This window comes from Oncorhynchus masou, unplaced genomic scaffold (genome assembly GCF_036934945.1).
Source record: "Oncorhynchus masou masou isolate Uvic2021 unplaced genomic scaffold, UVic_Omas_1.1 unplaced_scaffold_2283, whole genome shotgun sequence".
In the NCBI taxonomy this organism is placed as follows: Eukaryota; Metazoa; Chordata; class Actinopteri; order Salmoniformes; family Salmonidae; genus Oncorhynchus; species Oncorhynchus masou.
The window spans coordinates 56-14,950 of NW_027008752.1; the positions used below are offsets into that span (position 1 = coordinate 56).

Sequence of the window (14,895 nt, forward strand, 5' to 3'; positions counted from 1 at the left end):
GATGTCAGATTGTTAATAAAACTGTTCATTGTTAATAAAACTGGAGTGATGTATGATTGTTAATAAAACGGTTCATAGACCAATTATTGTATATTGTTAATAAAACGGTTCATAGACCAATTATTGTATACTGCGTCCAGTTCTATAAGCTGCAAATAGGTTGAAATGAAGTAGTTTGAAACAACGACTTGAAATATAGGTATTTTCAACGTTCAACCAAAACCGAACGTAGTCTTGACGTCATTATATAGTTTTTTCAAAGATATGAAAAATACTTATTTTCAACGACCTAAAAGAAGAAAAAAAATCGTCTCTCAACTAAAACTGAATGTTGGACGTCGGACAAATGTTATTGAAAAGATGACTATGCAGCCCAATGTCAAAACAGTTTTAATGGGTCCAAATCGATAACCAATACGCATAAACAGTTTGTGATATTGAAAACCTAAACATAAAATGTACTATCTACACAATCATCTGAAACAATAATCATATTATTATTATTTTTTAATGAGCACTTAATAAACTGCACAAGCAGTTCGGGCGGCAGGTAGCCTATTGGTTAGAGCGTTGGTAAACGAAAGGTTGCAAGATTGAATCCCTGAGCTGACAAAGTAAAAATCAGTTAACCCACTGTTCCTAGGCCGTCATTGAACATAAACATTTGTTCTTAACTGACCTGCCTAGTTAAATAAATAAAATAAAAAACAAGCATCTAAAACACTTGTTTTGACAACTGGCAATAAATCACTGATATCTATTAGGGGGGAAATCAGGTTGTACGTGCTGTTGAAACTAACAAAAATAACAAACAAAAACATGGAAATGGGAGACATATTTTACCTCATAGGTTAGAGGACAACCGACAGAAGACAGTCAGCTACATTTTGGAGTGACGCATTGAAATTTCGGGGTCTCCAAAACGAAGAGAAACACAACACATATTTAGCATCACTCACATCAATATCACGTTGAAATCAATTGCACAAGAGGGGGAGATGAGGTTGCACGACCTGATAAAACTATCAGCTCAAAAAACACACGGAATAATGTGTACATCACTGGTTAGTGATAGCTCGCTACATTTTGAAGTGTTGCATTTTGATTCAAGTAGGTCGCCAATGCAGTAAGTGTAATGCAACAAGTTCTTGTTAATCACAAATAGTACTTTCATTTCAGAACCTGGATTTTTCCCCTGATGAGGCTAATATCCATATCACACTGAAATCAATAGAACAGGGGCAAAATATTAGGGTTCTACATTGTCAATTAAAATACGCCTTCTACAATGTTAAAAACAATCTACATTGTGACATTATTTCATTGATATCTTGAAACAACCTATTCATGTATGTATTTTCTGATGTTTAATCAGAGATCTTTTACCAGAGTATCTCTTGTCACATTGATCACAGCTAAAGGATTTTTCTCCTTTGTGTTTTTTAAGATGTACCATCAGGCAGCTTGAGCGAATAAAACTCTTCCCACATTGCTTACAGCTATGAGGCCTCTCTCCAGTGTGTGTTCTCTGGTGTGATAGTAATGTATATAATTTTGAAAAGATCTTTCCACATTCAGAGCAGCTATAAGGTTTCTCTCCAGTGTGAATTCTCTGGTGTGATTGTAATGTATATAATTTTGAGAAGGTCTTCCCACACTCAGAGCAGCAGTGAGGTTTCTCTCCAGTGTGTATTCTCAGGTGTGCTATCAGGTTGCTTGATTGAGCAAAACTCTTCCCACATTGATTACAGCTATAAGGTTTCTCTCCTGTGTGTGTTCTCTGGTGTGATTTAAAATTTCCTGAGATAGAAAAACTCTTTCCACAGTCAGAGCAGTGGTAAGCTTTCTCTCCTGTGTGTATTCTCTGGTGTATAGTCAGATGGCTAGATGAAACAAAACTCTTCCCACATTGATCACAGCTATAAGATTTCTCTCCTGTATGTGTTCTCTGGTGTATTGTCAGACGGCTAGATGAAACAAAACTTTTCCCACATTGATTACAGCAATAAGGTTTCTCTCCTGTGTGTGTTCTCTGGTGTATAGTCAGAGAGCTCGAAGTAACAAAACTCTTTTTACATTGATCACAGCTATAAGGTTTCTCTCCTGTGTGTGTTCTCTGGTGTATAGTCAGACAGCCAGATGTAACAAAACTCTTCCCACATTGAGCGCAGCTGAAAAGTTTCTCTCCAGTGTGAATTCTCTGGTGTGATTGTAATGTATATAATCTTGAAAAGGTCTTCCCACAGTCAGAGCAGCGTTGAGATTTCTTCTCTGTGGATCTCTGCTGGTGTTTTTTGAGGGTTTCTGATGTGGAGAGACTCTTCTTTGCCTCTTCAGCTTCATGATGTTGTTGAGGCTCCCAAGAGGATCCACAATAGTCATGTCTCTCTCCTGTGTGAACGACAAAGTCAGGCAGATGGTTAAAGGCCCACAACAGCAGAAATCCACTGTTTATTTGAGCTAAAAGGTGAAGCCCATGATGTTGTGCAACAGTTTACGTCTGTAAACTGTAATTTAAATGTTGTGATGAACTTATTTGACAATTGTCTTAAGACAAATCTGCCCAGATTCAAGCCTTTCTGAAGCACTCCCAGATCATCACCAATCTTCCACAAAATTTCAGTGGGTGCGAGACACTGTGGCTTGTAGGCCTCTCCCACTGTGAAATTTGGTGGAGGATCGGTGATGATCTGGGGTGCTTCAGCAAGGCTGGAATCGGGGCAGATTTGTCTTTGTGAAGGACGCATGAATCAAGCCACGTACAAGGTTGTCCTGGAAGAAAACTTGTTTCCTTCTGATCTGACAATGTTCACCAAAACTCTTGAGGATTGTTTTTTCCAGCAGGACAATAATGCTCCATGCCACACAACCAGGTCAATCAAGGTGTGGATGGAGGACCACCAGCTCAAGACCCTCTCATGGCCCAATCTCCATACCTGAACCCTCTAATATCATCCCTCTCACCAACATGTACAGCACCAAAAAAGTACCACTTATCAGTTGATTATGGACTAACAGTCTAACAGTTTGAAGGACACAACTGATGTTATTCTAGTTAAACAGTGAGAGACAAGTTGAGTTTCATACTGGGGCTAAATGGCTAATGTAATGATGCATTAAGCCATGTATATAATATATATATATAGTACCAGTAAAACGTTTGGACACACCTTCTCATTTAAGGGCTTTAAAATAAATGTTTCTTTTTTTGTTTTTTACAATTTTCTACATTGTAGAAGACATCAAAACTATGAAATAACACATGTGGAAACATGTAGTAAATAAAAGTGTTAAATCAAAATATATTTTAGATTTTTCAAAGTAGCCACCCTTTGCCTTTCATGACAGCTTTGCGCACTCTTGGCATTCTCAAGGCAAAGGGTGGCAACTTTGAAGAATCTCAGATATATTTAGATTTGTTAAACACTTTTTTTGGTTACTACATGATTCCATTTGTGTTATTTCATAGTTTTGATGTCTTCACTATTACTCTACATGGAGAAAATAGTTTTTTTTTAATAAAGAAAAACCCTGAACTGAGTCCAAACATTTTACTGGTATATGTGGATTGCTCTGGACGCCCAGAAGACCAGACTGGTCTGAAGGTAGTTTGGTATCAGTCTAATAAATTAATGGAAGTCGACAGTATTTAGAAGTTGTTAATGAATGGAAGTCTACAGTATTTAGAAGTTGTTAATGAATGGAAGTCTACAGTATTTAGAAGTTGTTAATGAATGGAAGTCTACAGTATATAGAAGTTGTTAATTAATGGAAGTCTACAGTATATAGAAGTTGTTAATGAATGGAAGTCTACAGTATATAGAAGTTGTTAATGAATGGAAGTCTACAGTATTTAGAAGTTGTTAATGAATGGAAGTCTACAGTATTTAGAAGTTGTTAATGAATGGAAGTCTACAGTATATAGAAGTTGTTAATTAATGGAAGTCTACCGTATTTAGAAGTTGTTAATGAATGGAAGTCTACCGTATTTAGAAGTTGTTAATGAATGGAAGTCTACAGTATTTAGAAGTTGTTTGGTGTCTAAAAAAACAGGTTTAATATGTCAAATAAAATAGTTTGGTTTTTTGGTTATTAATTGTTAAGCCTACAAAATGTTTAAACTTTCAGTCTGGTAGACATTAGTCGTATGGTGTATATATATATTCAGTTGACATAACAATGGTTCGTTCTATTTGGTTTTCATCAGACCCGAGGACATCTCTCCAAAAAGTACCATCCTTGTCCCCATGTGCAGTTGCAAACCGTAGTCTGGCTTTTTTTATGGCGGTTTTAGAGCAATTCAATTCAATTCAAGCAGTGGCTTCTTCCTTGCTGAGTGGCCTTTTAGCTTATGTTGATATAGGCCTCGTTTTACTGTGGATATAGATACTTTTGTACCTGTTTCCTCCAGCATCTTCACAAGGTCCTTTGCTGTTGTTCTGGGATTGATTTGAACTTTTCGCACCAAAGTACGTTCATCCATAGGAGAAAGAATGCTTCTCTTTCCGTAGCAGTATGACGGCTGCGTGGTCCCATGGTGTTTATACCTGCGTACTATTGTTTGTACAGATGAACATGGTACCTTCAGGCGTTTGGAAATTGCTCCCAAGGATGAACCAGACTTGTGGAGGTCCACAATTCTTTTCTGAGGTCTTAATGATGTCAATTAGCCTATCAGAAGCTTCTAAAGCCATGGCATCATTTTCTGGAATTTTCCGAGCTGTTTAAAGGCACAGTCAACTTAGTGCATGTGAACTTCTGGCCCACTGGAATTGTGATACAGTGAATTATAAGTGAACTAATCTGTCTGTAAACAATTGTTGGGAAAATGTAGTGTCACAAAGTAGATGTAGACTTGCCAAAACTATAGTTTGTTAACAAGCAATTTGTGGAGTGGTTGAAAAACGAGTTTTAATGATTCCAACCTAAGTGTGTGTAAACTTCCGACTTCAACTGTATATATGATACAGCACACTGGCTGGTTCGTGTGTGTGTCTGTGTGTGGATCTGGGAAGAGGGGTGTGTCTGTGTGTGGATCTGGGAAGAGGGGTGTGTCTGTGTGTGGATCTGGGAAGAGGGGTGTGTCTGTGTGTGGATCTGGGAAGAGGGGTGTGTCTGTGTGTGGATCTGGGAAGAGGGGTGTGTCTGTGTGTGGATCTGGGAAGAGGGGTGTGTCTGTGTGTGGATCTGGGAAGAGGGGTGTGTCTGTGGCAATCCACTGATGTTTGGCATGTAGCACGTTGGCAGTGCTTGCTGGGACTTGTAGTGCAGCGCATCGCGGACGGTATGGAAGCAGGCCAAACTGAATTGACAACCCAAATAATTGCACGGGTCGGATTGGGCCCGAGGTCCCTGTGTTTGTCACGCGCTCTAGATAGTCTGTTTCCCCAGTGATCTGTAATAATAATTCACAGACAGTGATGATGTCATCTCACGGGGACGTGATCCAGATAGTCTGTTACCCCAGTCATCTGTGATAATAATTCACAGACAGTGATGATGTCATCTCAAGGGGACATACAGTTTGTTGCCATCTTGCTGCAAGTGTCTTTCAGGACATCCACCTCTCCCTGGGAGAACTGCAAACTGTTCTTAAGGTCTTGGACCTCTCTGGTCAGATCGGCCCTTCTTTTGTTAGTTGAATCCACCAGTATTTGGACAAAGTCTCTTGAAGCTATTTTCCTGTTGCTGTAACAAATGCTTGTAGACATTTTTTTGTTAATGTAAAAATATCACGTACCTGTCATAGTTAAACACCGTCCTCTACATTACTCCAACCCTTCTTTAACTTTGGGCGGCATGATGGATGCAACGTAGACTAACGCTGGTACACCACACTATTCCAGCAGGCACAGCTCGTAAAGCCGATGGAAACCGCAACAAACAGCAGGGATTTAAATATCCACAAGTACAGGACTGAGGCTAACCGCATCACGGGATCCAAATTAAACAGGCTAGTAACCAAAAATGTTTTAAAAAGGAAAAACTTTTCCAGAAAGTTTCAAAACGACTTACACCTGTCTTACAGACTGTTGACCAATCAAGTTCACCTTGTCATGCTGCGTCACGTGGTTGCTAAGCTAATAGTCACGAAATCCCTTCTAAAAACCAGTCAAGAAAAATCTGCCTATTTTCCTTGAAAGTACATAATGTCACGATTTCAAAGCTTTACTATTTTACAGAGGAGTTAATTATCACACATCTCTGAAAATATGTTGTGCTTCTTGTTCACGTAGGCTAATTCATGCTAATGTTATCTAGAATGTTATTTAGAATTTTATCTAGAATGTTATTATAATGTTATCTAGAATGTTATTTAGAGTGTTATTTAGAATTTTATCTAGAATGTTATTATAATGTTATCTATAATGGTATTTAGAATGTTATCTAGAATGTTATTATAATGTTATCTATAATGGTATTTAGAATTTTATCTAGAATGTTATTATAATGTTATCTAGAATGTTATTTAGAGTGTTATTTAGAATTTTATCTAGAATGTTATTATAATGTTATCTATAATGGTATTTAGAATGTTATCTAGAATGTTATTATAATGTTATCTATAATGGTATTTAGAATGTTATTTAGAATGTTATCTATAATGGTATTTAGAATGTTATTTAGAGTGTTATTTAGAATGTTATCTAGAATGGTATTTAGAATGCTATTTAGAATGTTATCTAGAATGGTGCTGTATTGGAAAGCAGACGTTTTAAGGACTCCTGACCAATTGTGGTATTTTGTGTTTTAAAAATATATATATTACATTGATCATAACTTTTTTTTGGTACATAATGTTTCCACCATCATTTCCTATGTCCAAAGAGAGCTTATAGACATCAGAACAGTTTTCACTAACCTTGATTTGGATGAAGACTTCTACAACAGCCTATCGACCTACCACTCGTGCTCAGCCCTTATAGCCATCCTGAAGAATAGAACTTAGAAATGCCTCAAATGTTTCAACTCTATTTCGCCATTAGAAATCAAAACATGAGCTCCTATAACGCCACTGTTGGTAAATTAACACGGTATAGCCTCAATCTGGTTAAACTATAATTATGACATCATGGATGAATTCTAGAATATACTATATAGCCTAGAAAACTGGTTAAACTATCATCATGACATCATGGATGAATTCTAGAATATACTATATATCCTAGAAATCTGGTTAAACTATCATTATGACATCATGGATGAATTCTAGAATATACTATATAGCCTCAAATCTGGTTAAAACTATCATTTTGACCGTATGGATGGCCAGTCCTTGTATTTATAGTGTAGTGAATTCAGGGGGAGGCCCTGAGCTGAACTCAAACCTGGGTCCAGCGACTGTCAAATCAACACCTTATAACTGTTATGCCAAGATGTCTGAACTTCTTGACGAGGTTGCTACAATAACTTTCACTATGAATTTGAGAGTGGTTACATTTCTCCAGCCCCCATCCCTCAGTTGTTTACTAAACCAAGTCTCAGGGCAGCCATTTTGTTGCTGTTTAAAACCTAGGTTGCCCTTTTCTTTTTTTAAATCAACCAATCTGCAGTTCAACCAATAACAAAGCTGTAATTACACCACTATTTTGGTAATAAGATGATGGATGGGGCTGGAGAAATGTAACTACTCTCAAATTCATAGTCAGACCTATGGATACAAGGACTGACCATCCATGATATCAACATTATAGTTTTAACCATGTTGAGGCTATACAGTGTTGGTTTACATTGTTTCTAAACATTGGAGTAAAAAAAGCTTATTTGGGAATCTGATGTGGTACAACAGTTGAACTAAGCTCATGTGTCATAATTTAAAATTCCCAATACGGATGTAGCATTGCAGATTGTCCCTTTAACACCAAACACCACATCAGTTCAACAACTGCAGAGTTTGTGCCTCTGTTTTTAAGACAGTACTTACTAGTGTTAATCAGGGAACCGTTTCTCAAAACCATCTTATGGCTAAGTTCATCGTTAGAACCATTGGATGCCTTAAGATGCATTAGGGAAACCGGGCCCAGATATTCAGTTTCCTCCTCCTTTTTCGATGTGACAGTCATCTCCCCCTCTTTAACTCCAAAAACTGCATCCTGGTCTCTCTCTCCCTCCTCTTCTTTTACTGTAACATCTTCCTCCTCTTTCACTCTGAACACACCTTCCTCTTCTTTCACTGAAACGTCTTTCTCTTCTTCTTTCGCGGTAACAGTCTCAACCTCTACTTGTTTTTGTATTGTAACAGCCTCCTCTTCCCCCTCCTCTTTCACGAGAGCTTCTTTCTCGGTCCAGCAGACCTCCTCCTCTTTATCAGGAGAGTAGCTTAGTGAACTCATGGTCGGGGATGTTAGATAGCTTGGCTAGTGCTAACTTAAGAAGCTAGCTAGCTGACTAATAACAACGTAAATATGACATTAAATTGGATACCTAACTCGACGACAGAAGTGGGTTTAAAACACAGGAAGCATCTAAAGCTTTATTGGTTCGTCTATTATTGCTAGCAAGCTACCGAGGTGTCTGACGAACTGTTGCTGCGGTTGAAAGAAGCGTTCCGTCCACTAGATTATACGTCACACCAGCAGCATCGCCTTAAAAGTCGCAGACCGCCATCTGCTGATTGGAGTGGGTAACGCAGTTGAGTAAAATGAATATTTAATTTTCAGACAAAAAGTTAAACCGTAGGAATCATGAGTTTTTTTTACCCACCAATGAAACAACACAGTGTGGTTAAATACTTAGTAACTTAGTTGTAGTCACGATCTGGCTACATTTAATATATATAGATACACACATACACACGATCTGGTTACCTATAATATATATAGATACACACATACACATGATCTGGTTACCTATGTTATATATAGATACACACATACACACGGTCTGGCTACCTATAATATATATAGATACACACGATCTGGCTACCTATAATATATATAGATACACACGATCTGGCTACCTATAATATATATAGATACACACGATCTGGCTACCTATGAGTACAAACAGTTGTGTTTTTGCGTTATTACATATTTATTAACTTATTTCCGGATATCTTCTAAACCGCCCACAATGCACTATTTCTCAACGTCATATTGATTTACTCTGTGCTACCGAGGCCGTATGGCAGCGTCAGCCACACCCAGAGGTGTAAAGTACTTAAGTAAAAATACTTTAAAGTACTACTTAAGTCGTTTTTCTTTACTTTACTTTACTATTTATATTTTTGACAACTTTTACTTTTAAGGCACTACATTTCTAAGGAAAATTATGTACTTTTTACTCCATAAATGTTCCCTGACACCCAAAGGTACTCGTTACATTTTGATTGCATAACAGGATAGAAAAATGGTCCACGTCAAGAGAACATCCCTGGTCATCCCTACTGCCTCTTATCTGGCAGACTCACTAAACAGAGAACATACCTGGTCATCCCTACTGCCTCTTATCTGGCAGACTCACTAAACAGAGAACATACCTGGTCATCCCTACTGCCTCTTATCTGGCAGACTCACTAAACAGAGAACATACCTGGTCATCCCTACTGCCTCTTATCTGGCAGACTCACTAAACACAAATGCTTCGTTTGTAAATGATGAGTATTGGAGCCCCTGGCTATCCGTAAATAAATAAAAACAAGAAAACCGTGCCGTCTGATTTAAGGAATTTGAAATGATTTTGACTTTTACTTTTGATGCTTAAGTATATTTAACACCAAGTACTTTTAGACTTTAGCAGTAGTATTTTACTGGGTGACTTTTCCTCAAGTAGTATTTTACTGGGTGACTTTTCCTCAAGTAGTATTTTACTGGGTGACCTTTCCTCAAGTAGTATTTTACTGGGTGACTTTTCCTCAAGTAGTATTTTACTGGGTGACTTTTCCTCAAGTAGTATTTTACTGGGTGACTTTTCCTCAAGTAGTATTTTACTGGGTGACTTTTCCTCAAGTAGTATTTTACTGGGTGACTTTTCCTCAAGTAGTATTTTACTGGGTGACTTTTCCTCAAGTAGTATTTTACTGGGTGACTTTTCCTCAAGTAGTATTTTACTGGGTGACTTTTCCTCAAGTAGTATTTTACTGGGTGACTTTTCCTCAAGTAGTATTTTACTAGGTGACTTTTCCTCAAGTAGTATTTTACTGGGTGACTTTTCCTCAAGTAGTATTTTACTGGGTGACTTTTCCTCAAGTAGTATTTTACTGGGTGACTTTTCCTCAGGTAGTATTTTACTGGGTGACTTTTCCTCAAGTAGTATTTTACTGGGTGACTTTTCCTCAAGTAGTATTTTACTGGGTGACTTTTCCTCAGGTAGTATTTTACTGGGTGACTTTTCCTCAAGTAGTATTTTACTGGGTGACTTTTCCTCAAGTAGTATTTTACTTTGTGTCTTTCACTTTACATGTTCTAATAAGGTATCTTTACTTTACTCAAGTATGACAATCGGGTACTTTATCCACCACTGGCCACACCTCATGCCCTTCACAGACCGCGTGGCCAAATATTTGTATAATTTACCCAAGATAGACCAGAGCCTGTCGTTTCCAATGAGAGCAAATTAATCATAGTGGACAGAACAAGCAAGGAGGTGGGCAGAGCCCAGCAGGAGCTCGCGAGATCCTATTGGTGCGTTCCAGCAGTCATTTGCATAATAAAAGTCACTCTTTTTGGGGCAAAATGCCATAAGAAATTTGACATGATCAAAAATCCTGCAGGAATGCAAAATTGACTTGCCCGATGTTCTCGGGATGGCCGGGCAGTGATAGTTGTGCCTTTCCATCACTTGTTGTGTTGATTTCATCATGTCCATTTGGTGATGTTTTTTTCACTATAGAATCATATTGCAAATGCACATGCATTTAATTTAATTTAATTTGGTCTTGGTCTTGATTAGGCCAATTCCAAAATGTTTCTTTGTCATTAGTTAACATAATATATGAGCATAAATATGATACTGTAAGTTTGTAATATTGATTGTCACCAAAATTATTTTTATTTTTTCAAGTTGATTTCTACTTGGTACCTGGTATGTCAAATTGCAGTGTTTTTTTGTTGTTGTTGTAAATTTAAATTTAAATGTATTTGTAAATAAACTAACACACAAATGCCATGTTATCTCCATGGTGCTTGAGCTTTATTTTCTGAAAATATTTTGGATGTTCAACACCTATAGACCCAGATGATCTATTCATGAAAACAGACCCAAGTCTCCCCTGTGTGTGTGTGTGTGTCATATTAAATCAAATCAAATCAAATCAAATTTTATTTGTCACATACACATGGTTAGCAGATGTTAATGCGAGTGTAGCGAAATGCTTGTGCTTCTAGTTCCTACAAAGCAGTAATAACCAACAAGTAATCTAACTAACAATTCCAAAAATACTGTCTTATACACAAGTGTAAGGGGATAAAGAATATGTACATAAAGATATATGAATGAGTGATGGTACAGAGCAGCATAGGCAAGATACAGTAGATGGTATCGAGTACAGTATATACATATGAGATGAGTATGTAAACAAAGTGGCATAGTTAAGGTGGCTAGTGATACATGTATTACATAAAGATGCAGTAGATGATATAGAGTACAGTATATACGTATACATATGAGATGAATAATGTAGGGTATGTAAACATTATATTAGGTAGCATTGTTTAAAGTGGCTAGTGATATATTTTACATCATTTCCCATCAATTTCCATTATTAAAGTGGCTGGAGTTGAGTCAGTGTGTTGGCAGCAGCCACTCAATGTTAGTGGTTGCTGTTTAACAGTCTGATGGCCTTGAGATAGAAGCTGTTTTTCAGTCTCTCGGTCCCAGCTTTGATGCACCTGTACTGACCTTGCCTTCTGGATGAAAGCGGGGTGAACAGGCAGTGGCTCGGGTGGTTGTTGTCCTTGATGATCTTTATAGCTTCCTGTAACATCGGGTGGTGTAGATGTCCTGGAGGGCAGGTAGTTTGCCCCCGGTGATGCGTTGTGCAGACCTCACTACCCTCTGGAGAGCCTTGCGGTTGTGGGTGTTACTTACTTACCTTGCGGTTGTGGGTGTTACTTACCCTACATTATTCTTCTCATATGCATACGTATATACTGTACTCTATATCATCGACTGCATCCTTATGTAATACATGTATCACTAGCCACTTTAACTATGCCACTTTGTTTACATACTCATCTCATATGTATATACTGTACTCGATACCATCTACTGTATCTTGCCTATGCTGCTCTGTACCATCACTCATTCATATATCTTTATGTACATATTCTTTATCCCCTTACACTTGTGTATAAGACAGTATTTTTGGAATTGTTAGTTAGATTACTTGTTGGTTATTACTGCATTGTCGGAACTAGAAGCACAAGCATTTCGCTACACTCGCATTAACATCTGCTAACCATGTGTATGTGACAAATAAAATTTGATTTGATTTAATATGACACACACACACACACACACACACACACACACACACACACACACACACACACACACACACACACACACACACACACACACACACACACACGCACACACACGCACACACACACACAGGGGAGACTTGGGTCTGTTTTCATGAATAGATCATCTGGTGTTGAACATCCAAAATATTTTCAGAAAATAAAGCTCAAGCACCATGGAGATAACATGGCATTTGTGTGTTAGTTTATTTGCAAATACATTTAAATTTAAATTTACAACAACAACAAAAAAACACTGCAATTTGACATACCAGGTACCAAGTAGAAATCAACTTGAAAAAATAAAAATAATTTTGGTGCCCATCAATATTACAAACTTACAGTATCATATTTATGCTCATATATTATGTTAACTAATGACAAAGAAACGTTTTGGAATTGGCCTAATCAAACCAAATTAAATCTGTGTGGCATGATACCCTTTGGATGTATCATTTTAGAATGTCAGTGCACTAGCTAGTACACAGTGCAGGTGCAAATGATCCATGGTAGATTTAAAAACAGCACAATTCTGTGGTTCTGGTGAGAACTGGCAAAATGTTTCACAAACTCGTCCATGTTGAGGGGAGCGTGCCCTCCTGGACTCAACACGGAGAATTCTGAGCTGACTTAACCTGTCATCAACCATTGTTGTCCTGATGTGGATATTAATCTGTTTTAAAGCTGAGAAGCTTCTCTCACAAGAAGCACTGCTGACCGGTGTTACAACAGAAATCTTACAGAGTCGAAATAGCTCATGGAAGACCTTTTTAGAAGGTTCTAGAAACACAACAAAGTCGAGGAGAGGAGACGGTCTGTCCCTTCCACTTTTCTCTCTCCTATCAAGAAGCCGCTTGGTTTTGATGAACCTCGTGTTTGAGGTCCTCTAAATCTGACTCAAAGGTCTGAGCAAAGGCAAACAGAGGCTCCAAACAGAGGCTCCTCATTCAATAATGTTGTCCTCTTTGGGTTGAGAGACTGGACCCTTTGCATTATCTCACAATTCTTTTTTGAAAAACACCTCTGCATCTCAGCTGTGAGACTGTCAAGCACCTGATAAAAAAAGACAGCTCTTTGGAAGCTCTCACCATCACTTTGGTCACTATTTTTCTGTCCTACAGTGCTCATCATCAATGAGTTGTAAAATCTTAAGCTTGTTTTAGCCTGTCTTTTATACACTGTTTGTACACTTATTTTGCAGTACTCTGCAATCTCTTCAACCTCCTTCCATAGTTGTCCATAGTAACCCTCACTTCTGTAGTCCTGTAATGTGTCTAAGGACACCTACTAGATCCACAGCCCTTGCTAGTTCAAGAGAGCTTGATTGGACCATGTCAGAAGGACATTTGGCGTCACCAAGCACTTTACAAAAAGGTAACCAAAAGCCTATGAAATGGTACCATCACCAAAGTGACATTCTGAAATCAACCCTAACGAGCGATGGAGAGGAACTACAATCACTGCCCAGCCATCCCGAGTTCATCGGGCCAGTCAATTTCGCATTCCTGCAGGATTTTTGAGCACGACAAATTTGTGATGGTAAATGCCCATTGAAACATATTGCAAATGCACGTGCACTTGCAATATGATTCAACAGTGAAAAAAACATCACCAAATGGACATGATGAAGTCAACACAACGAGTGATGGAAAGGCGCAACTATCACTGCCCGGCCATCCTGTGTTCATCAGGCCAGTCAATTTTGCATTCCTGCAGGATTTTTGAGCATGCCAAATTCGTGATGGTAAATCCCCATTGAAACATATTGCAAATGCACGTGCATTTGCAATATGATTCTATAGTGAAAAAAACATCACCAAATGGGTCATGATGAAATCAACACAACGAGTGATGGAAAGGAACAACTATCACTGCCCGGCCATCCCGAGAACATCGGGCCAGTCAATTTTGCATTCCTGCAGGATTTTTGAGCATGCCAAATTCATGATGGTAAATGCCCATTGAAACATATTGTAAATGCATGTGCATTTGCAATATGATTCTATAGTGAAAAAAACATCACCAAATGGACATGATGAAATCAACACAACGAGTGATGGAAAGGAACAACTATCACTGCCCGGCCATCCTGTGTTCATCAGGCCAGTCAATTTTGCATTTCTGCAGTATTTTTGATCATGTCAAATTTCTTATGGCATTTGGCCCCAAAAAGAGTGACTTTTGACTTCCTATGAAATCATATTGCAAATGGAGAAACCATATGCCTTATGCACAAGTTTTTTAAAAATGATGATGATAAAATATGACTAAAGTATGTTGATACAGTTCTTATACATGTGTAATTGACACAAAAATCGAAAGAATTTTGAAAAACGGTCCAGAAAGCACTTTTTTAAGGGTGTGTGAAGTTTTTTCAGAATTTCTGCTATTTTTGACTTTTGACTTCCTATGAAATCATATTGCAAATGGACAA

General features: G+C 38.0%; 1 protein-coding gene across 1 annotated transcript; it reads right to left on the reverse strand.

The window, feature by feature from the left end:
• Positions 1 to 549: 549 nt before the first annotated feature.
• Positions 550 to 8,537, reverse strand: LOC135533201 (zinc finger protein 501-like). The gene is made up of 2 exons (XM_064960625.1): positions 7,925 to 8,537; positions 550 to 2,391 (listed from the first exon to the last, which is right to left on the reverse strand). Exons 1-2 carry the CDS (start codon positions 8,331 to 8,333, stop codon positions 1,346 to 1,348), a joined length of 1,455 nt encoding a protein of 484 aa, XP_064816697.1. The 5' UTR covers positions 8,334 to 8,537; the 3' UTR covers positions 550 to 1,345.
• Positions 8,538 to 14,895: the final 6,358 nt, after the last annotated feature.